At 35.5% G+C, this 22,041-nt stretch overlaps 3 protein-coding genes across 7 annotated transcripts; all 3 read left to right on the forward strand.

Moving 5' to 3' along the window:
• The first annotated feature begins 2,830 nt into the window (after positions 1–2,830).
• Positions 2,831–16,787, forward strand: LOC107862210 (probable serine/threonine-protein kinase SIS8). 5 transcript variants are annotated; one of them, XM_016707701.2, is made up of 13 exons: positions 2,831–3,915; positions 5,504–5,941; positions 7,685–7,788; positions 8,198–9,456; positions 9,553–9,593; positions 10,547–10,615; positions 13,397–13,497; positions 13,659–13,737; positions 13,854–13,952; positions 14,040–14,108; positions 15,374–15,423; positions 15,606–15,782; positions 16,328–16,787. In XM_016707701.2, exons 1-13 carry the CDS (start codon positions 3,457–3,459, stop codon positions 16,452–16,454), a joined length of 3,072 nt encoding a protein of 1,023 aa, XP_016563187.1. In that variant the 5' UTR covers positions 2,831–3,456; the 3' UTR covers positions 16,455–16,787. The 5 variants fall into 5 exon arrangements, 3 of the variants coding, with proteins under 3 accessions (XP_016563187.1, XP_016563188.1, XP_016563189.1); XR_001671951.2 differs by lacking the exon at positions 16,328–16,787 and adding an exon at positions 14,347–14,476 and having other exon boundaries at positions 2,876–3,915; XR_001671952.2 differs by lacking the exon at positions 16,328–16,787 and adding an exon at positions 14,347–14,437 and having other exon boundaries at positions 2,876–3,915; positions 15,606–15,693.
• On the forward strand, positions 16,330–18,311 carry LOC107862211 (peptidyl-prolyl cis-trans isomerase FKBP17-2, chloroplastic). Its single transcript, XM_016707704.2, has 3 exons — positions 16,330–17,363; positions 17,459–17,503; positions 17,731–18,311. The coding sequence occupies exons 1-3, from the start codon at positions 17,002–17,004 to the stop codon at positions 18,092–18,094; spliced, it is 771 nt and encodes a 256-aa protein (XP_016563190.2). The 5' UTR covers positions 16,330–17,001; the 3' UTR covers positions 18,095–18,311.
• A 1,232-nt stretch (positions 18,312–19,543) lies between these two features.
• Positions 19,544–21,352, forward strand: LOC107865891. Its single transcript, XM_016712084.2, has 2 exons — positions 19,544–19,971; positions 20,756–21,352. The coding sequence occupies exons 1-2, from the start codon at positions 19,773–19,775 to the stop codon at positions 20,938–20,940; spliced, it is 384 nt and encodes a 127-aa protein (XP_016567570.2). The 5' UTR covers positions 19,544–19,772; the 3' UTR covers positions 20,941–21,352.
• The last annotated feature ends 689 nt before the right edge of the window (positions 21,353–22,041 follow it).

Raw genomic sequence — 22,041 nt, forward strand, 5'->3', positions numbered from 1 at the left:
TAACATTATATTTGTTAAATTTAAATTCTAGATTCATTCTCTTTTTTATATGATCGATCTTACAATATAAAATTTCAATTTTTCTTTTCTCCGAAATTATTAAAGCATAGTACTAATAGATTAGCAAAGTGAAGGGGTGTAGGTAGCACACCTTTGAAAAGTGCACGCCACCACATTTGTCATTGTATATTATTTTGGGATATTCACAGCCACAAAATATACATATAAATTTACTAATACGATACCCCAACAGCACGTCATGTTTAAATTTATGATGTGTATTAACAAGTATATTAAAATAAAGCATCTCATATAATTAAAGTCATTTTCATCTCCTCTTTCCTCCATTACTTTTATCCTTTTTAATCTGATTGTGAAAAGTAGGAGACATTTATTTTATTATTTTTGAGGAAAATTTAAGTGCTATAATTTATGCATAAAAAAGTCAATTAAGAACTAATAACAATACCAATAGATGAGAAAAGTGAGTTAATTCCCTAAATTGTTATTCAACTTATGTAAATATCCCACTAAAGTAATTATTTTTTTTTTTAAGATAATACTATCATTGAACTATACACATCTTTTTAATAAAAGGTAAAGTTAAAAAATATTTAAGGATGTATTTGGAAAACCACAAACGAATTGAAATTAGATATAATTACACAACTTTATGCTCAATTAGAGGTTGAGAATTGGGTGCAATTACATGATGTAATTACAAGGATACATTTTATTTATATTTTTGTATTTTAATTTCGTTTTTATTTCTATTAATTTTTTTTTTTTGAATTTGATTTATATTGTTCATATTTATCTCTTTTCTATTAAGTCAAACACTAGAATAATAAGGTAGTTATATGTTAATGAAGAAAAAAATATGAGTGATTATATTTAATCATAATAATAAGGTAGTTATATGTTAATGAAGAAAAAAATATGAGTGATTATATTTAATCATAATAAGTAAAGGTTGGAAAATGAGAAGAAAAGAGATGAAAGATGAATAAGTAAATCGATTTTTTTAAAAAAATTAATATAAATAAAAAAGAAATTCATAAAAAAGAAACTAAAATACAAATAAACAAATAAAATGTAACCTTGTAATTACATCACGTAATTACACCCAATTCTCAGCCCCTAATTGAGAATAAAATTGTGTAATTATATCTAATTTCAATTCGCTTATGGTTTTTCAAACACATCCTTAACTATTTCTTAGTTTTACCTTTTATTAGAAAGATTTGTATAGTTCAATGATAGTATTGTCCTAAAAGAAAATAATTACTTTAGTGAGATATTTACATAAGTTCAATGACAATTTAAGGAATTAACCGGAGAAAAGTTGGTGATCTCAGAATTAATTTTTAGTTAACGATAAAAGTAGGAGAGGATAGTGGTGACTATTTTTCCATTCAACCATATTTGCTTGGAATCACAATCATTTATAATTTAAGACATAAAAGGTATAATAACATTCTTTTTATTTTGATCTTTTTGATGACTAGGTATTTTTCTTTCAATAAGAATGAAGCATATTCAAAATCCAAGATCTGGAAAGTGGAAAAGGTAAATAATACCCACCTCTACCCATTATTATTTCTTTGATAATATCACTACGATTGTACAAGTATCAAACAATTTATGATTAAGATATAAATTAATAAAAATAAAATAACTTAATATATTTATCTCGATTGAAATTAAACTCGAGATACTCAATCACCTCGATTTTTTATGTGAATATTTTTCTAGTTCCATCAACTATATTGCCTTGTCGTGAAGTAAAAAATACACCAAAATTGCTGATGTACTACTTCGAGTTTGCCCCCTTCACTCATGGGACATAACGATATGAATCCAATGTTTTTTTTTTCCCTCACTTGATATCCAATACTTGAATTGAAGTTACGATTATATTGAAATCGCACATTATATTACTTTATTTTTGATTCATGCCACGACCCATATCGACGAATCTATCGAAGCAATAAGCATAACTTGGCTTAAAATATTTGAATATTGGAGAGCAATATTTATGAATCATTGCCCATCTTGGATCCTGCCAAAATTGTGAATCATGAAGGCAAGTTAAGTTGGCTTTGGATCCTGCCAAAATTGTCTAGTTATCAATTTTATTAAAAGTACTTATTCAAAAATAAAATATTATTTTATAAAGTTAAAATAAAATGTTTTTTTTTTTTTTTTTTTTTTTTTTTTTCATTTTGTGTGCTTTCATCTAATTTTAAGTGTCATTTTAAATATTTTACGCTCATTAAAAGTTAATAAGTTATAACTATAGTTTTACTTTTCATGTTGGCATAATATTACTCTCTGCATATTTATTAGAGTATAAGGATAAAAGTAAATGAAATATGTTAAATCTGTCTTAATTTCTTTAATTGACAAATATTTTGAATCAATTATTTTTAATAATCATAACAGTTAAAATAGATATACTTTATTTAAAGTCTGAGGATTTGTCATAAATAACATCTTTTATCTTCTGTTTTTATCAATCTTGTATATGATAAAAGGATAGCTCCGCATACTTAAAGTTCTCACCATGCGAGTTTGGAGAAGGAATTCACCATAAAAATGTATTGTATATAGTCTTACCTTATATTTTTATCTAATATTATTTTCAAGTCTTAAATTTGTGACCTTTTAGTCATATAACAGCAACTTACTCTAAGACTCCCTTCCTTCCCATACGATACATATTCATAAATTAGTAGATATATAAAAAATACACATTTTAAGGCTTTGGTATTATGGGAAATCCCACTAAGGTATATGTGCCTCAAAAATGTCAAGGGTGTGGTGGGTCATGTCTCTTTATTACACCTATATATGTGTTAACTCCCACTTGTTGGTCCTTTGCTGTCTTTTGCCCTCTCCCTTTTTCCAAAACTCACCACTTGGAGAACCCCCTTTTGGCTTTTAATTACAACACAACTACCCAAGTATACAATTTGTCATTCTTTCATGTAACCAGTAAGCTCCCAAAATCTTCCTCTCTGTCTCCTCACACAATCCAACATCTTTTCTTGATTTGTTATTCCTAAGTTTACGAGAAGACAACCTTTTGCCTATTGTGGAACTGTTCTTTTTTGTCTCTATGACCCAATACATATATGTACATATACATGAGTATTCTGTCTGGTTGAATTCTTGATTGTGTTTCAAGATTTGAATTTGCTGACTGGGTTTTGGTTATTATAAAGCGAACTTTAATGGGTGATGATGTTTTCTGAGTTATGGATTTGATTTGTCAAGTTCTTGGATGTTGACCTGAAAGTTGTTGTCAAAGGAAGCTTAAATTCTGTCCATTCTTGTTGTTATTGGGTGATTTTTTGTGTATCAAGATTCATGCTTGGAGTGAGACAATGGAGAGGTTTATGGCCTGCTTTCCATTTCTTTGACACTTTGTTTAGAGGTTTAGTTTAAGACAAGATGAAAAATCTCTTGAAGAAACTTCATTTCTCCAGTCAATCAGAGGATTCAGAGGGGTCTAAATCATCAGCAAAGAGCAAGAGATTAAGTGACGTTTCGTCGTCTGATAATAATAATAAGCCCTTTTCAGCTATTTCAGGATGGTTGAATTCTGTTACCAATAGGCAGAGTCCTAGTCCACCATCTTCTTCAAACGTGGTTAGAGGGAATAGGATGGAACCTTCTGATTCTGCTAGTAGCAGTGGCTTAGAGGCTGCATTAGATGCTTTAAAGCGTGATTCGGGGTCTAGCAACTCGAGGGAGCCTGATATTGAGGAGGAATATCAAATACAATTAGCTTTGGAGTTGAGTGCAAGGGAAGACCCTGAGGCAGTTCAGATTGAAGCTGTTAAGCAGATAAGTTTAGGCTCGTGTGCCCTGGAGAACACTCCAGCTGAAATTGTAGCTTATAGATATTGGGTAAGTTTGTTTCATCTAGTTGGTTGTTTTTATATTGCTTTCCTTTCGCTTGTTTCCCTCTTGGCATTAATGGACATTTTTGTGCACTGGTGATCATGTTTGTTATATTGTTTTGGTTGGTTAGCAGTTAGTTTCAGCTAAGCGATGGTCGAACTTGCTCCAATATTCGATTGCTGTTAAGCAAATTCAGTATTAGCAGTGCCACTGTTGTCAATATAATGATAATGACACTTGTCATCATTATGTTGCTGTTGATTGTAGTTGGTATTCCTCAAGCTGTTGGTTATTGGATCATATCCTAATGCCAAATCAATTGCTTAGTTTCATGGTCTTCATTCTTCTACATCGAGTGTGGTTTCAAGATAACTGGAGCTCAAAATTTTCATGACAAAACTATGAAGACGTTAATAGTGTCAATAGGGAAGTTCATTCAGTAGCATTACGTGGAACATAACACACTTTGACACTGGAATACTTGTATTATAGTGTGCTCTCATGTGGTGTATTAAAGGCCTTGTTGAACATGGATATGTTATCCTTTATCAAAAAGAAATAAAGGGACATGCTACATCAGCAAAAGATGTCGTGAAGAAATTGTTACTGAAATAAAAGATTCCAAATGCTGGGGTGAAGTTCATGGAAATCTGAAAAGTAAAAGAAAAATAATGCACATGCTTGATGGATATATTAAGTGGAGAAGTCATAGTAAAGGGAAGTTCCAACTCATCATTTGCGAAAAACATGCTTCTAGTGGAGAATGTATTTTCCCGACAAGACTAGTATGTGCATGGTGGTCGTCTTTCAGACTCAAGGAAATGACTTGAGTTGAGTGGTTTCTTCTCATTTTCACTTCATTTTCTCTTAGATGCCCCCAGGACTTTGGTCTTGTGGTAAGATTGTAATGTATGATGTATAGGTTACGCGCACGCGACCCTCCCCATGGACAAAGCTTGGTATTTCAGTGGAGAAGCGTAGAGGGGCTGACCCATTGTCAACTGAAGTTTGAACCTTGTGCCACTGGTCTCGAGGATTTCTTGGTTAAAAAAAGAAGAGGCCGTCGATGTAGAAGCTGAAAAGAAGCAAACCTTGTAGGAAAAGCACTAGTACAAACTGGATGAGTGAACATTCCAATCGAGTTCCAGAGAAGAACCTAAACTTTCTTTTGTCATTTAGATACCATCCCGGCAGGTAGTTAGTCATTGAAGAGTTATTTCCATTTACTTCCATGTTGCTATTTGGGTGGTTGGGAAGCCTTAAATCTGGTCAGACCAGCTGCCATCTGGTGAAAGACTAGCACTATCCCTGCTTCTAGCGATAAAGTTCATTTTGCAGATGATTCTAAGTTGCTAATTTTCAAAAACAAGGTTCTCTATCTCTATTATTTTTGTCAAATTAATTTTCAACAGAACAAGATTTTATTGGAAGCTAATTATCTGACGTTTGGAGAAATTGGTTTGTGAACTACTATTTGCTCTATTGTTTGATCGACCACTGATGCTTATTTTGCACAAAATATTCCTGTTTCTATTCCGTGCTCCTCTCTAACACATGAATTATCTCATATTATAGATTTATGAATGCTTTTCAGAATTACAATGCTCTAAGCTTTGACGACAAGATCCTGGATGGCTTTTATGATCTGTATGGGATCCTGACAGAGTCTGATCCCTCAAAAATGCCCTCCCTTATCGATCTACAAAGAACACCGGTAGCAAACCAGATCACTTGGGAAGCCATCCTTGTTAATAGAGCTGCGGACTCTAAGCTGTTGAAGATAGAACAGAAAGCTCTAGAGATGTCTGTCAAGGTCAGGTCAGAATCCATTGGTTTTGCTGGTGGCAATTTGGTCCAGAAGCTCGCCGTACTAGTTTCTGAACACATGGGTGGTCCAGTTGGTGATCCTGACAGCATGTTAATAGCATGGAGAAGCCTTAGTCATAATCTAAAGGCCACTTTTGGGAGCATGGTTTTGCCTTTGGGTTCTTTAACCGTCGGACTGGCTCGTCACCGCGCCTTGTTATTCAAGGTACTATGCTCTTTTAACCTTCAAAACCTTTAACAATATATTTGTATATATATGAGAAAATATAAGGCTTAGTAGTATCATGTTAAATTGTTTGATTCTGAGACAAGGAACGAGTTCCAGTTAACTCCAATCTTGAGATGTTTGAACTACCTTATCTCACTTAGGAAGCGTAATTTGTTTTCAAAGTTGGATCGTGACAGTGATGATACCCTTTTTTTTAATCAAGCAATGACTACATAACCACACATAAAGAAGATTTATTAGTTTTATAGAGAGAGGGAATAAATTCGTCATATTAAAGATGGGACATATTTAGGCAGAACAACAGCAGTGTGCCTTGGATATGTTATTGGCTGAGTTTTGTTCAGTTTTATTTGGATGCTTCTCAAATATTTGTTTGAAGTACTTGAGTCAAAACGTGAGTTAAATCCAATACCTCGTCTCCATATACTGTTCAGTATTCCACATCCATTATTTCTGCTGTTGTATGGAGGTTTGCTATATATATCCATCCTTTATAGATGTCAATTGCAAGTGTGCTGTGCACTAATCAAATATCAGTTGAATCAGCAACGTCCCCACATTCTGTGCAGCACTCTGCCTTTTCTTTACCGTTTGTGCATAATTGATGTATCTCCATCTTTTCTGGAGAGACAATGATAAGTGTCTGTATGATGTCCTTGTCACTTGTCAGTAGCCTTTCATATCAAAGATGATGCCTATTCATATGTTTGATGCATGAGAATAACCTAGAGTATGTTTTCCTTTGTCCCATGTAATTGTTTTGACTTGGGAATATTTGACAATATCCCCCTCGTCTCCTACCAATTTGATTGAAATTAACTTTTGATGTGGTCACTAAAATGTCGAGCCAAGAAATGATCTGGCTGAACTGTATATTAAGCCAAAATGACTTGAAAAGTGAGAAGACACTCGTGTTTTTAAATATGTTCCATTAACACCCATTAGCTAGCACATTCTCCCAATTTTTTTTTTTAAATTGAAAAGTAATTTTAGTATTGCATATCTCAGTTTTACTACTAAAAGTCAGTATTTTATGTTTTCAAGAGTTAGAATAACAAGAATTTATTGAAAAGTATTTTTAGTAGTGCATATCTCAGTTTTACAACTAAAAGTCAGTATTTTATGTTTTCAAGAGTTAAAGAATAGCAAGAAACATGAAAGGAATTAGATCATACCAAAATTTCAAGGTAGAGTTCGTTTTATTTTTTTCTCTCAAGGAAAAAAAGATTCTTTCTGTCCTTGCTTTTTCCTTTCTTAAGTAAGAAAGCTTAGATCTCCATGTCTTTGCCTTTCTTAAGTTAGATAACGATCGTCATATTTTTCTTATTGAGCAGTGTTTTTTCCGTCAAACAAAATATATTGTTCCATCAACAAAAAGATGAGTATCTTGCTTAAGAAAGGAAAGCCTATATTTCCTTAAAACAACTTATTCTTTCTGTGTGTGTGTGTGTGTGTGTGTCTCTGTATACATGTCTGGTATGTATGGTGGATGTACATTATTTTCCTTCAAACAAAGTAAATAGTAAAACATACTGATGGTAAACTTCCTCTTAATAGAGCCCCCCCAAAAAGGAAAGAAAATGAAAATTTGAAAATAGCTAAAAATGATTTGTTGATTTTCTATCACTGTTGTGTTTGATTCTTCATCTTTTGGCATGATGGTCAACTGTGGCCTTTCCTTTTTGCTATGATTAGACGTACTTCTGAAAATTTATACAGGTTTTGGCTGATAGTCTGGGGCTCCCGTGCCGATTAGTAAAAGGTCAAGAATACACAGGTTCAGATGAAGTTGCAATGAACTATGTAAAGATTGAAGATGGAAGGTTCCTCCCCTTAGTCTTCTTCCTTATTCAGATTTTATAATTTTATTTCTGATTCCTATCTTTTTGTATCATAGTTGGTATACAGTCAGTTTGCATTTCCACGGCAAGGAATATCTTAAATTTTCCTGGAAGAGTGTTGATAAATCTTCTTTGGTTTTGGAAAATACATCTCTTTTTTGACATGTCAAATACACAACTTTTCTTTAAAGTAGCAAGGTGATCAATTTGAAACAAATAACTGTTTCTCCTATTTCTTCCATAATTTGTAGCTTTTTACAGTCTTAGATTGGAGCTGTTTTTATTTGCTGGAATTATAAATTTAAATTCATCTTGGTGGAGAAGTTTGTTCAATCATATAATTACTCTGCCAAAGTTGCTTCTTTTGCTTATGAAGGCAGATGCTTTGCAGGGAATATATTGTTGATTTGATGGCAGATCCTGGCACACTTATTCCCTCTGATACAGCTGGAACACCGGGAGACTATGAGGAATCCATCCTCTCCATTAGTCCACCCTCCAAAGATGTTGATTCTCATATGGGTTCTTCTAGTAGTGGGGTTGCTTGTTCGTCAGAAGATCATTCTGAGTATGGAATGGAAGAGAAAAAATCCAGGTTTGGTGAAACCAGTGCAGGAAATGAGTCTCTCTCTTCGGGTAATTCAGAAAAGCAGAAACGAAATAATAACTCTGATGACTTCAAAAAGCTTCGCACTATGAAGGAGCAAGGGCAGGAAACTTCATCCAGGATTGGGCATGCAAGATCTCCTTATTCACATACAAGATCTCCTTCCTGGACTGAAGGCGTTAGCTCCCCAGCCGTACGACGAATGAAAGCAAAGGATGTTTCACTCTACGTGATTGATGCTGCTAAAGAAAATCCACAGCTAGCTCAAAAACTTCATGATGTTTTACTTGAAAGTGGGGTTGTTGCACCGCCAAACTTGTTCTCTGAAATCTATACAGAGCAATTAGATGCTTCCCCTGTGGAGGGAAATTCCATACCAGAGGATATGGAAAGTAAGGAGAGGGATGAGGTTGAGAAAATCAAGAGTCAAGTTGATATAGATTGTAATAATTTCTTGCCTCCTTTGCCTTATCATGCCACGTCGAAGGTCAATCCCCGTGGGCCATTTGATCCTCATCTGGATGGTGGAGAAGTTAGTGGGCAGCAAGTTTCCTCACACTCTGAACTAGCTGCAGCAAAATTCACGAAAAACATGCCTGTTGCTGCAGCTGCAGCTGCTGCTGCAGCTGTGGTTGCCTCTTCAATGGTAGCTGCTGCAGCAAAGACCACATATGGTTCAAAAGCTGATCTCCCTGTTGCTGCTGCTGCGACAGCCACAGCTGCAGCAGTGGTGGCAACAACAGCTGCTGTCGCTAAGCAATATGAAAACTTGGAGACGTCTGCTCTTTTACCAAATAATCCTGCTTTCTTCCTAAGTGTGATCGACTCTGGAAAAGTTGATAGAGATGCAGATGGTTCTGCGCCTGAGGAACGGGGTAGTGGTGATAAAGTGCACGAGGCAGTAGGGGTGAATTCTGAGGGTGAAAGAGTATCAGATAGGTCAATCGGTAATGATAGTGCGAAATCTGATGTGACGCTTGATGATGTCGCAGATTGTGAGATTCCATGGGAGGAGATCACCTTGGGTGAGCGTATCGGACTTGGTATTGAGCTGCATTGAATATTTCCAATCATACAAGCAGCCATGAAGTAGATAAAATCTGTGTCATCTTACATTTTCATTAAACTTCTCGTTGTAGGATCTTATGGGGAGGTCTATCGTGGAGACTGGCACGGAACTGTAAGTTTCTCTAATTAGATTTCTTCTTTTTGTATTAGGTGTTGCTGTAATGAATTTTTGCATTTTATTCTTTACAAAGCTGAAAGCTAGAACTTATTGTATTATCTGACTATCAGATGCAAGTTGTTTGATCAACTTACAGAGTAATGATATATATATATATATGGGCACCTGAAACTTGGGGATACTGTTACTGTGTGAAGTAAATGAAGTACTTGAAGACTGCCAAGTTTCGGTTATACTTGTGTAGTGTGGTGTTTGAAGAGTCTCCAGAAGATTTTATAATGCTCTTTTGACAATGGTAAAGCTTAAAAGAGTTTATAATGGTCTTAGGCTAATCCACCCATTGACTTGAGGTTTTCCATTGGATCCTTATATTCTTGATAAAACTATCTCTCGCTCATGGGGTGAAGGGTGTTAGAGATATGCAGTTTCTCATACGGCGGGGTATTTAAGGGCATTAGAAAACCTTTATAAACGCTTATACCCGATTTGGGATCTAGGATACCAGGGACAGCGTGACTGCTTTAAGTTGGTTCAACATAGATGCATCAGCAGAAACTGTAGATAACAATTCAATTACAAAAAGATTGCTCTTTCTGAAGTTTTTGGAATCTTCTAACCTCTGTCATTTTACCAAAACAAATAAATATAAAGTAGACTAGTAAGAAACTGTGTCCACTGTGAACTAGATTTTGTTTTGCACTCCATTTTTGATAGCTTTAGTATACTCTTTTATAAATTCCGGATGTCCATGCCTCTTAGGAGAAAGTGTCCAACTGGATTCATGTGTACTGTTTAGATATGGCAGATCACCGGTGGTATAGCTGGGTTATTCAGTCATTCTTCACTTGCATCAAATATTAATGGGAAAAGTCCATTGCTCTTACAAACATTCATCATTGTCGTCAACTTAAAACTGATACAAATAGATGGAACCTTCTTATTTTCAGGAAGTTGCTGTGAAGAAGTTCCTAGACCAAGATTTAACTGGTGAATCCCTTGAAGAATTTAAGAGTGAGGTATACCCTTTCTTTTCCAACATTGCCCTTTTTCCTTGGATTTTCAGCAAACTTCTAAAAATTGAAATTCATAGCATTACTATTACACCTAAGATATCTTTCAAAATCGTGAATGAATTATTTTTTTTCAAAAGATACATTGAAAAACCTTTCCAAAAGAATTTGAAAAGCTAACGAATAAATGCCAAAGGAAGTTCTAGTTTTCTTTAAATGTTCCAGAATAAGAACATTAGGATGGGCATTCTGGATATATGCCCTAGTACCACTGACCCAAGAATAAAAAATTTAGCTTAATGCATGCCCTAGTCACTACCTTGTTATAACTCAGCAAGAATACTGACAGAAAGTAATGGTTACTTGAACGGTACAATTACAACTGATGGGATCAGGGAAGGATATCCTAGTGGTGAAGATCCTATGCCTCTAATCATTCAAAGTAGTTGGATATGGCCACTGCTGGACTTCTGGAATTTTTTTAATGGATTTTGCCATATCAAAAGAAGGAATTATGTTGTTAGATCTTTTAAATTTTTTCTATAGAATGTCTGGTCTTTGTGTGAGAAAAATATATTTGATTGATCAAGAAAGAAAAATGGGGAAGTATGCTGCAAATATGCTTAAATAGTGTTGAATTCTTCCAACTAAAACTCTTGCGCATCATGTTGTGGTTTATAATAACTGACTCAGAGTCACCATAACTGATAGTCGCCTTCGTATCTCTGGGTGGTTTTATAATCACGTAAATATATTCACCTTGTGCGGAGACTGGTAGAGCAGTATAGAGAGAGGAAGAGGGATCTTCACGTGGTGTTTATTGACTTGGAAAAGGCGTATGACAAGGTCCTTAGGGAGGTTCTTTGGAGATGCTTGGAGGCCAGTGGGGTCCCGGTGGCGCACATTAGAGCAATTAAGGACATATATGAGGGGGTGAAGACTCAGGTAAGGACTGTGGGAGGAGATTCTGAACATTTCCCGGTCTTAACAGGGTTGCATCAGGGATCAATTCTTAGTCCGTTTTTATTCGCTTTGGTGATGGATGTGTTGACGCGGAATATACAAGGCGAGGTGCCTTGGTGTATGCTTTTCGCGGATGATATAGTTTTGATTGATGAGTCGCGACAAGGGGTTAATGATAAGCTGGGGGTCTGGAGACAAACCCTGGAGTCTAAAGGTTTCCGGTTGAATAGGAGCAAGACGGAGTACTTTGAATGCAAGTTTAGTGACTCGAGGCACGAGGAGGAGGTGGTAGTGAAGTTGGATTCTCAGGCGGTTTGCAAGAGGGATAGTTTTAAGTATCTCGGGTCTATGATTCAGGGAAATAGAGAGATAGATGAGGATGTATCTCACCGTACTGGGGCTGGTTGGATGAAATGGAGGCTCACTTCAGGTATTTTATGCGATAAGAAGGTTCCCACAAGCTGAAAGACAAATTCTATAGAATTGCAATCCGACCTTCTATGTTGTATGGAGCGGAGTGTTGGTCGGTTAAGAATTCTCATATCCAGAAGTTGAAAGTAGCGGAAATGAGGATGTTGCGTTGGATGTGTGGTTTCACAAGGGCTGATGGGGTTAGGAATGATATTATTTGAGAGAAGGTGGGAGTGGTATCTGTGGAGGAAAAAATGTGGGAAGTGATATTGAGATGATTTGGTCATGTGATGAGAAGGGGTACGGATGCCCCAGTTCGTACGTGTGAGAGGTTGGCCTTGGAAGGTTTCAAGCGGGGTAGGGGTAGACCTAAGAAATGCTGGAGAGAAGTGATTAAGCATGACATGGAGCAGTTACCGCTGACTAAGGACATGACCCTGGATAGGAAGATATGGAGGAAAAACATTAGGATAGAGGGCTAAGAGTGTGGATGAGTCGTAGCCAGTAATTAGGTGGACTTTGGTGTTCTTTGTTTGGCAATGTACAATCTTCTGTGGACGTCGTACCTATGTTATTTTATCATGTTCCTTGCTTTTGATGCTTTTGTATACTGTCTTTAATCTTGAGCCGGGGGTCTATCGGAAACAACCTCTCTACCTCTTTAGAGGTAGTGGTAGGGACTGCGTACACCCTACCCTCCCCAGACCCCACTTTGTGGGAATATACTAGGTTTGTTGTTGTTGTTGTTGTAAATATATTCAATAGGTGTGAATTTATTTCCTGGCTTACTATCAACTTTTACTCAGATCTATTTTAATTCTGGTAATGAGTTAAGATTTATTAATTTCGAGCTTCCAGAAAATTGAGAAATTTTCATTACTTTGTTTTACAAATTGATCCCTTTCTTTTTTGCTTATATATTGGAACATAGAGAAATCAAAAGCTACATGAAAAATGTAATGTTCACTGTTTTTTCAGCTATATTGTGGTCCTTCTGATAGCTCCACTACCCTCTTCTTAGTTTGTAACTCTTGGTAAGAAGCTCACAGTGTGTCAACTAGCAGGATGATGTAGTTTTTTCTTTGAGCTGTTCCTCTCTATCATCCAAGTTGGTGAAAGTTTTTTCCACCAAGTTCAATTCTTTGATCAATTTGTGCGATTCAAACTATAAATGATGCAGCGCCTTAAGTGATTTTTACTAAATTCCTTAGCTTTCCAGTTGAGATTCTTCTTTTTTCTTTTTACTCTTTATAGAATTCTTTCTGAATGTTGTTGCAGATATATTTTGCGCACTTATCCATTTGTAACCTGTTTTTACACTAACAAATTCAGTAGCCATTGCTGTTATCTGATGTCTTATTTAACATAAAGGGAAGATTGTAATCTCATTCAAACTTAATATTGCCTTGGAAGGTGATGATCATGAAAAGACTCCGGCATCCTAATGTAGTCCTGTTTATGGGAGCTGTTACACGTTCTCCAAACCTCTCAATTATTACCGAGTTTCTTCATAGGTACATCAAAATACTGAATATTTAGTTTTGTGGTAGTTCTGGTCCGCCAGGAAATTTGAAGTTGCCAAGTAGCTGTTGTGAAGCTAGGAAATCTAAAATATCTGTGGTTTTGATGTATAACCATTCGCATGCTGGAAATTAAATTATATTTTGGTTTGCAGAGGTAGTTTGTATAGATTAATTCATCGCTCCAACAATCAATTAGATGAAAGGAGACGATTGAGGATTGCTCTTGATGCTGTATGCTATGCTCTCCTCTCTCTCTCTCTCTTTCTTTTTTTTTAAACATCTCCATTGATTCCATCCTTCTATAGTTCATAATGACTTCTGGTATATGTGATTTATTGAACTAACAGGCTCGAGGGATGAACTATCTACACAATTGCACTCCTGCGATAGTTCATCGTGATTTGAAGTCTCCAAATCTCCTTGTGGATAAGAACTGGGTTGTGAAGGTGGAATTCCGTTAACTGAAACCCAGTGAATGATACTGCATCTTATAATAACTTCCCATTTAACACGTAACTGTTTTTGACTCTTAGGTATGTGATTTTGGGTTATCGAAGATAAAGCACAGCACCTTCCTTTCTTCAAGATCAACTGCTGGGACGGTAAGCAGGAGGATTTGATTCAAATAATCAGAACATGCTTCTTTCTTCCCTTTTCGTTTTGTGTCCCTTTATTTTCTATATCCATTTAGCTGTTGTATTGACATTCTAATTTGCTTGATAATCTTCTCCTGTGCTTCTTTTTCCCACGACGTTATTTCATTGCGGTGCCTTTCTTAATAGAACTTGTAATATTCCAGTCATGCATACCTGCTAATCTTTGTACATCATTTTATATCAGCCCTTTGGTAGAAGATAGCTCCATGCTGTTGGTCTTAAAACAATTCAGGCTTTTGGAGATGTTTTCGTTGCCAAGTTTCTCCTTCAAAAAGGTGGTCGCTGTGATCCATGGTTCAAAAATAAATTTAAATGTATGCCATGTTTACCTCATCTGAGAAGAGTATCAAGGCTTCCAATTACATATTTTAGCCCTTTCCAACATCATCAAGACTTAGTTTTGAAGTTGTGAAATGGTTTTACCTTGTTATCTGCGTACATGCTGAACTCTTGTAAAAGTAGGACTCCTGTTCTTTGATGCTATTAATTGGAAGGAAGTCAATGAATATATATGGTGGAGATAGTTCCAAAACGACAATAATTTGCGTATTTCTACTGTCATTCATAAGTTCTCATAAACCTAAATGCATAAATATAATTTAGTACTTTCTGTTGTTTGCTGATGTTCACATCTTATATAGTGGTTGTAGTATTCTTAAGGTAGAAAATTTTTAAGTTTTGTATCTAATACTAACTGTGCTGTATTGCATTCTTCATAATACCATGTGTAAATTTTCTGCTGATATTTTGTGGAAGCGGTTACTGTGGAATATTCTTGCTTCATTCTGACGCTTGCTGAATCTGTCGTTTTTTGAAACCATACGTTTGGTATATTGGAATTAACTTGGATGACTCTTTTTCTTAGCGTGTGCTGCACAAAATGCTTGCAGTTTCAAGGGTAGAAAATTAGCACTTGTAGAAACATGCATTTGCTTTTGTTAGTAATACTAGGTAATGAACTGTTGTATGCATACGAGAAATTTTCCCACATCAGAAGATACTAGGTAATGGAATTGCCGCTTTTTGAAAGTTTCTCTGGATTTCCATTATTCATGTATTACATATACGTTTTGGTCTAACTAAATACTGCAGACAATTCAGTATTTTCTTCATCATGGTTCTTTTGTTCATCCCTGCAACAGTTTCATGAGCAATACATTTGACTCTTGTTGTTGCTGGCTTACGAATCTGCTGCTACCTTTTGTTTTCAGGCTGAGTGGATGGCCCCAGAAGTGCTGAGAAATGAGCCTTCGGATGAGAAGTATGTTTTACAAACCATATTACCCTGTTCAAAGTGTTGAATAAATAGGTATTAGTGAAAGCAACATATAACGCAAGAATCAGAACAATCCTACAAATATCTGGGTGGCATATTTCAATAATGAGTTCTTTCTCCGACTTTTATATGGTTACTGATATGTACAATGATTTCATGCCTTACAGATGTGATGTATATAGCTTTGGTGTCGTGCTATGGGAGCTCTGTACTCTGCAGCAGCCATGGGGAGGAATGAACCCCATGCAAGTAGTTGGTGCAGTTGGATTTCAGCATCGCCGTCTTGACATACCAGATGACATGGATCCCGCTATTGCAGACATTATCAGAAAATGCTGGCAAACGTGAGAACAATCTATCTTTCAGTCATTGTTCCCCTAATTAAGCTTCGTCCATTATCTTTTTTTCACTTCTTTAGGGCTTGTCAGGCTAATCCATGGTTTTGGTTAATACTAGAATCAGTATTATCATATGGTTGTTGGTGTAATCAAGGCACCAGGCGACCCTCTTTGTGTCAGTCTGGCAACGCCTGAATTTTTAGTGCTTCTGTTAATATCTACCCATTGGTATGCGTAAAAAGATCAATTAAGCGAGTTGATTATTGTTTCAAAAAATATTAGCTAAACATCCTAATATCTTCCCTTAACAATTTCATGCAACAAATGATGTTCGGTGGTATTACTGAGGTCTGAGCAAATGATCAAATCTTTTGCTCTATATTCTTCTTTCTTATCCATGGTTACTTAGAAGTTAGTCTCGAGGTCTGATTCACCTCAACTTGTGCCTGAGTTACCGGCCTGTTTGTGTGTTGATACAAGGTTATCTCTGGTTTACGTGATGTAAAAATCTTATATTTTTTGTTTTGTTGCTTTTCCTGCTTAATATGCAGAGATCCAAAGTTACGGCCTTCATTTGCTGAGATTATGGCTGCTTTGAAGCCACTGCAAAAGCCTATAACCAGTTCACAAGTACCAAAACCACCGGTAAGCAGAGGTCAAGAAAAGGGTCGGTCATAAAGAAACGTGGATGATCCACCAGCATTACAGGTTTAGGACAGAAGGGAACACGGAATTTTATCTTTTGTTTGAAATGAAGACAGGTCCGTATTTGTTCAACCAGAAATTGAAGGAAGACATAAAAAGATCTGTCAACAAACATATACTTCATGTTGAGTCAATTGTTGTGATTCTTTTTCTTTTTTTATTTTCTGGTAGTTGTCATCCCACAGTCCTCAACATTGTGCATCTTATCTCATGTGTATTCATTTTTGTAATCACTTTGTAATTAACACAGATTGAGAATACTTTCCACATTTTCACATCAAATACTTTGAGATGCTTGATTATCCACTTGCAGCAGCAGAGGAACAAATTTTTCTTTTTTTTTGAATTTAAAGATTACTAAATCACACTGTTGATTTAGTTTTTAGTTGCAATAGCATGCCTGGAGAAAACTGTGACATGTAGAGATAAGGTAGGGACCATTTACTACTACTGTATGCAGTTGAGTCACTACAAATATCTATCTGCTACTTTCTGATATGCTCATTTCATATCCAAAAACATGGCCACTTTCTTTGGATCCACACTCTCTGTGTCTCATCCCATTACACGAACCAACTTCTCTTCATCCTCCCAAACCCCTCCTCCTTCTCAGCCACCAAATCAACCTCAACAACCGCAAACTCCGCCACCATCTCAGCCGTTAAGTGCGAATTCTGCAGAGCTTCCATCACCTGTTAATGTGCCTAGTAAATCTCCCCGACAATCAACCACCGCAGATTCCACTGATTGGATTGCTTCCTCCTTAACAAGGAGATTTGGCCTTGGTGCTGGACTTGCTTGGGCTGGTTTTCTTGCTTTTGGTGTTGTTTCTGAGCAAATCAAGACTCGCCTTGAAGTGTCTCAACAAGAAACAAATACAAGGTAAAATTACATTTGTAATGTCAATATTCTATTTGTTTCATGTGCTTTGTTCTCCATATAATCATCACATTAACTCTTCTTTACTTAATCCTCAGGGTTGTTGACAAAGAAGAAGAAGTGGTATTGCCCAATGGGATAAGGTACAATACCTACTATGCTAATCGAACTTTTATCCATTACTTACAACACTAAAGTCAAAACTGTTTACTAAACTTTACTATCACTAAACTTTACCTGTTATAATCACAAAACTTACTCATCAAGGTCACATTAATATAACAGCATTAGATAAAGTTTTGTAACTCTACTATTACAGCAGGAAAAGTTTAGCATCCATACGTGAAATTAATCCGTATCCATCTAACAGGTATTATGAACTGAAAGTTGGTGGAGGCGCAACGCCACGACCAGGGGACTTGGTTGTGATAGATGTGAAGGGAAGCATAGAGGGCAGTGGACAAGTTTTTGTGGATACATTTGGAGGTGATGGCGAGAAGAAGAAGCCACTGGCATTAGTAATGGGATCAAGGCCTTACAGTAAAGGCATTTGTGAAGGTATAGAATATGTTCTAAAAAGTATGAAGGCAGGTGGAAAAAGAAGAGTGATAATTCCTCCAAATTTGGGATTTGGAGAAGAAGGTGCAGATTTAGGAACAGGGTTGCAAATTCCTCCTGCTGCTACTCTTGAGTATGTTATTGAGGTTGAAAAAGTTTCCATTGCACCTGCTTGAGATTAGGGTATACAAATTGGAATATCAGAACAAAACCATAATTAGTATAACATCCAAGTGTTTGTTATTAAAGGAAAATGCAGAATAGCTAATTTGTACTGTTCTTTAGTTGGGAAAAAAGATGTGTGGAAGTATGTGATATGGTTTTGAGGATGAACCGGATATGGACAGTTTCGATAAGATTTCATCCTTGAAATAAAGTTCATTTTTTGATTTATTTCATCTATTTCACGACTGAAACAAGATAGGATTTACTTTTACGCTACGATTATTTTGAATCAGAAGAGAGATTTCGATTACAACATTTTGGAGATGGACCATTCTCACTTTCTACATTAAGAAGTAGTTTAACCATTCTTGCAATTAGCTATATTGAGAGTTTTTTTTCCCTGGTTTAACTTTTTGATATTTGTGAATTTATTGATCAAATTTAATTTGAATTTACATTGTGTAAGACTCATTAAAAAAGAAATGTTCTCTATAAAGAGTTTTTACATTCTTAAAGCTCGAGATTAGAATCATCTCAAAGGTGGTCTTGAACTTTCGTCACTGCTTAACGAAACTTTTAAAAAAAATGGTTGCGCAGAACTTATGTTTGCTCATCAAGGCATAGTTCTAGTTGTAATAATGCGTGCATAAGTTAGTTTGCCTATGAAGTACAAGTGTTAAAAGACATTTTAATAAATTACGTCCATTAAAGATAGTGTGATGTTGTTGCCTAATTGGTGAAAAATTTTAGTTGTAATAATTGACTTACCTTTTTTAAAAGATAAAATATTGAATTCAATTCCACTTTTTCAACAATTATAAACAACATACAGTTTGTGAATGATAAGACACTACACCCAAATTTTGTAAATGCATCACAACTCGTGATCAATTTGACACGATAGATAGGATGAAAAGTATCAAGTATTGCTCGTGCATCATAACTTGTGTACAGTGAGCAATATAGACAAAATTTGTGGTTAATTGAACAAATTCATTATCTGAAAAATTTTAAGCACCTGCTTATGCCAAATGAGCAATAAAATTTTAGCCCAACTAAATTTGTAAGCACACCTATTTCGTAACAAAAAATATTTAACGAGGTCAAATATTCAACCCCACTCATTCTTGCAGATCAACCAGCTCTCTTTTTTCATAAAATTGTATGTTTTATCTTTTTGTCTTTTCACTATCAAACTTATACCTCATGACACTGTTTATATCATGATACGAAAATATAAGTTTATGCTCCATTATGAAATTGTTTGTTACGAGACACAAAAGTTAAAGATCGGGACAAAAGCGCAATTGGCTCCATCTTAGTTGGCGTTTGGCCATAAGTACCCAAATATTTTTGGAAAGTCATTTTTGAATGGAGTTTCAACATATGTTTGTCCATAGTATTTGAGAAACACATTCACCTTTAAAAGTTTTCAAAAAATGAAATTTAGAATTTGGATCATTTGCCAAATACTAATAAATTATATGACCAAACACTATGTGCTAAGTTTTTTTCCCCCAAAAACTAGTTGGCCAAACGGGTCCTTAACGTGTTGGCATAGGATTTGGGCTTTGATCCAACCGGGCTGAACCCGTAAAGAAGAAAAACGTTGAACAGGTAAGGAAATTCATAGAAGCTCAATAACAAAAAACCCTCCTTAAACCCTAACCCCACCCCCAGAAAATCGACATGAAACGATCACTTGCGAAAAATACCCATCTGTATTGGCGCAGTTTTTTAATGCCGAATCGTTGCTCTGCTGCTGCTGCTACTTCAGTTTTACCCAGCTGTAGGCTTTTCACATCCAAAAGCTCAAATCAAGCTGATGCTGGATCAAATGATACCAACGACGATAACCTTCAACACGAAGATGACATCAGCAATAAAGGTCTCATAATTCTTACCATAATAACATAATCAAAATTCAATCTTCATTTGTATCTTTTGTTTCAATTGATGGAAATTTTGATTTTCAGTAGCTTCATAATTGGGGAAACTTTGATGTATTTTGTTTCTCTATTTGCTGGAAAATTTAAGCTTACTAACCCTATGGTTTGCTGATGCTGAAAAAAAGTTCTCGAATTTGTATCTAAATATGTTTCAGTTTCAGCTGAAATTAGTTTTTTTTGCTCTATTTGTTAGTAGTATTTAATTTCTATTGTATCGTATAGTCAAATCCATAGTTAGGTAATGATTAAAAATCACATTTTGTATAACTGACGCATTTGTTGTAGTTATGTTTTACTTTATTTGGGGGTTGTGTTGTAAAGTTACATATTTTACCTTACTTTTCTTTTAGGTTTATTCTTCAAATGATTTATGTGACACATTATATAATGATAGAAAACGATACAATCTATTCAAAAATTGTATTCATTAAAACAAAACAATGCAATACAATACAATAGAATAGCGTACAATATGTAACGTCCATCCAGATAGAGGGTTAAGTCATACTCTATTCAAGTAAATTTCACTGAAAAGTGAGAGATAATACTAGGAGAAATTTTGACGTACTGAGATTTGTTTTTTCAAAATTATTGTGATTAGCACTAGTTTAAAGGTTTCCCTGTGATATTAAAAGGGCGTATTATGTCAGTTATGGATATAGTATCAGAATAGGGATTGAATTCATATTCAAAATTGAAGTTGGTTTCTTGTTCCTATTACAGCGCTGAAAAAGAAGATAGATAGGTTCTATGAAGGAGACGATGAAGCATTCTCATCAATATTTGAAGCCATATTGAAAAGAAAACTGGCCGGAAAAAGTGAAGAGTCTGATGAGGAATTGATGAATGAAATTCAGGCTCAGCCGCGACAGCAAGATGTTTCCAACGTAGAGTCTGACTCCGATTGAGTTGAAGTACAAGAAGTGCACCTGTATGAGTAGTGCAGTTGTTGATTATTCATTGATGAGAACACAAGGTCGTAGATCCACAATTTTCATGCAGTGAGCTGTTAAGAGGATTAAAAATTTATATATTCGTTATGCCTTACTGTAATGTCTTTTCAATATCTAGCAGATTCATTTTGGATCAGCTGAATGAATTTCTATCTGATCTATACTTAAAAAGTTGGAAGCACAGGCGTCCAATCATTGTGTGCCATAGCCTCTAACTGATGTATTTATGACCCATGGACGACGTGTTTTCTGAGTAAATTTCATTATCCCCTTAACCTTCTAGTATAGGATGAATGTCCAGACTTTGTAATGCCAACTCTTTGTACCTTAATTCTGCATTAATAGAGGTGGTTTTCTTGCTGATTCAGACTGCTATGGTTTTCTGGAGCTCACTCTACCTTTGCTTCCTCATTCTTTTGTGCTAAGAATGATCCAATTGAATTAATTCTGAAACTTATGTCTTACCTCCTTCATTGTATTATTGGAAGTAACCCACCTGCTGGTTGGCTCAAATGGAGCATTGTGGCTGCACTTTTTGAAGTTTGTGGTAATTTTAAAGGGTTGATTGAGCTGAGCTGTCTTTCTTCATGAAGCTCTTCCATGGGCTTAAATATTGATAAGAAGATTGTTGAATTCAATTATCAAGAATCAAGATGTGCTGAATCAATTAAGAAAAGGAAACAACTAATAGTTGAAATGTGAAACTACTAGAAGGAAATTAGAATAACGAGGCACAGGAGACTTGTTTGGTGACTTTTCCACATATTTTTTGGGGGAAAAATTGAGTAGTCTGCTAAAAAGAATGCATTTCAGGTATAAATTCAAGAGTGTTTTGATTCTTGTGGATGAAAGAATACTTTTTAAATGAAAAACAGTTTCCCGTTGAGAAACTGATACAGAAGCAAAACCATTTTTGTTAGTATAAAACACTCTATTAACAAGACTGTTGTCCATTTAAACACACGAATGTTGGATGAGTTTGCAAGTTACAACCCAGCAAACAACACGGAAGTAATTTAAGAACAACTTATAAGTAGCTCAAGCACGCAACTTGCA

The sequence above is a fragment of the Capsicum annuum genome, chromosome 3, assembly GCF_002878395.1.
Source record: "Capsicum annuum cultivar UCD-10X-F1 chromosome 3, UCD10Xv1.1, whole genome shotgun sequence".
NCBI classification, from domain to species: Eukaryota; Viridiplantae; Streptophyta; class Magnoliopsida; order Solanales; family Solanaceae; genus Capsicum; species Capsicum annuum.

Bases quoted from the DNA above. Each gene is read 5' to 3' on its own strand.
- LOC107862210 (XM_016707701.2), top strand. From the start codon at position 3,457: ATGAAAAATCTCTTGAAGAAACTTCATTTCTCCAGTCAATCAGAGGAT. The intron at 5,942-7,684 runs GTACTATGCTCT...AAATTTATACAG, and splicing joins ACCGCGCCTTGTTATTCAAG to GTTTTGGCTGATAGTCTGGG. The intron at 10,616-13,396 runs GTATACCCTTTC...TTGCCTTGGAAG, and splicing joins TTGAAGAATTTAAGAGTGAG to GTGATGATCATGAAAAGACT.
- LOC107862211 (XM_016707704.2), top strand. From the start codon at position 17,002: ATGGCCACTTTCTTTGGATCCACACTCTCTGTGTCTCATCCCATTACA. The intron at 17,364-17,458 runs GTAAAATTACAT...CTTAATCCTCAG, and splicing joins CAACAAGAAACAAATACAAG to GGTTGTTGACAAAGAAGAAG. The intron at 17,504-17,730 runs GTACAATACCTA...TCCATCTAACAG, and splicing joins GTATTGCCCAATGGGATAAG to GTATTATGAACTGAAAGTTG.
- LOC107865891 (XM_016712084.2), top strand. From the start codon at position 19,773: ATGAAACGATCACTTGCGAAAAATACCCATCTGTATTGGCGCAGTTTT. The intron at 19,972-20,755 runs GTCTCATAATTC...TTCCTATTACAG, and splicing joins AGATGACATCAGCAATAAAG to CGCTGAAAAAGAAGATAGAT.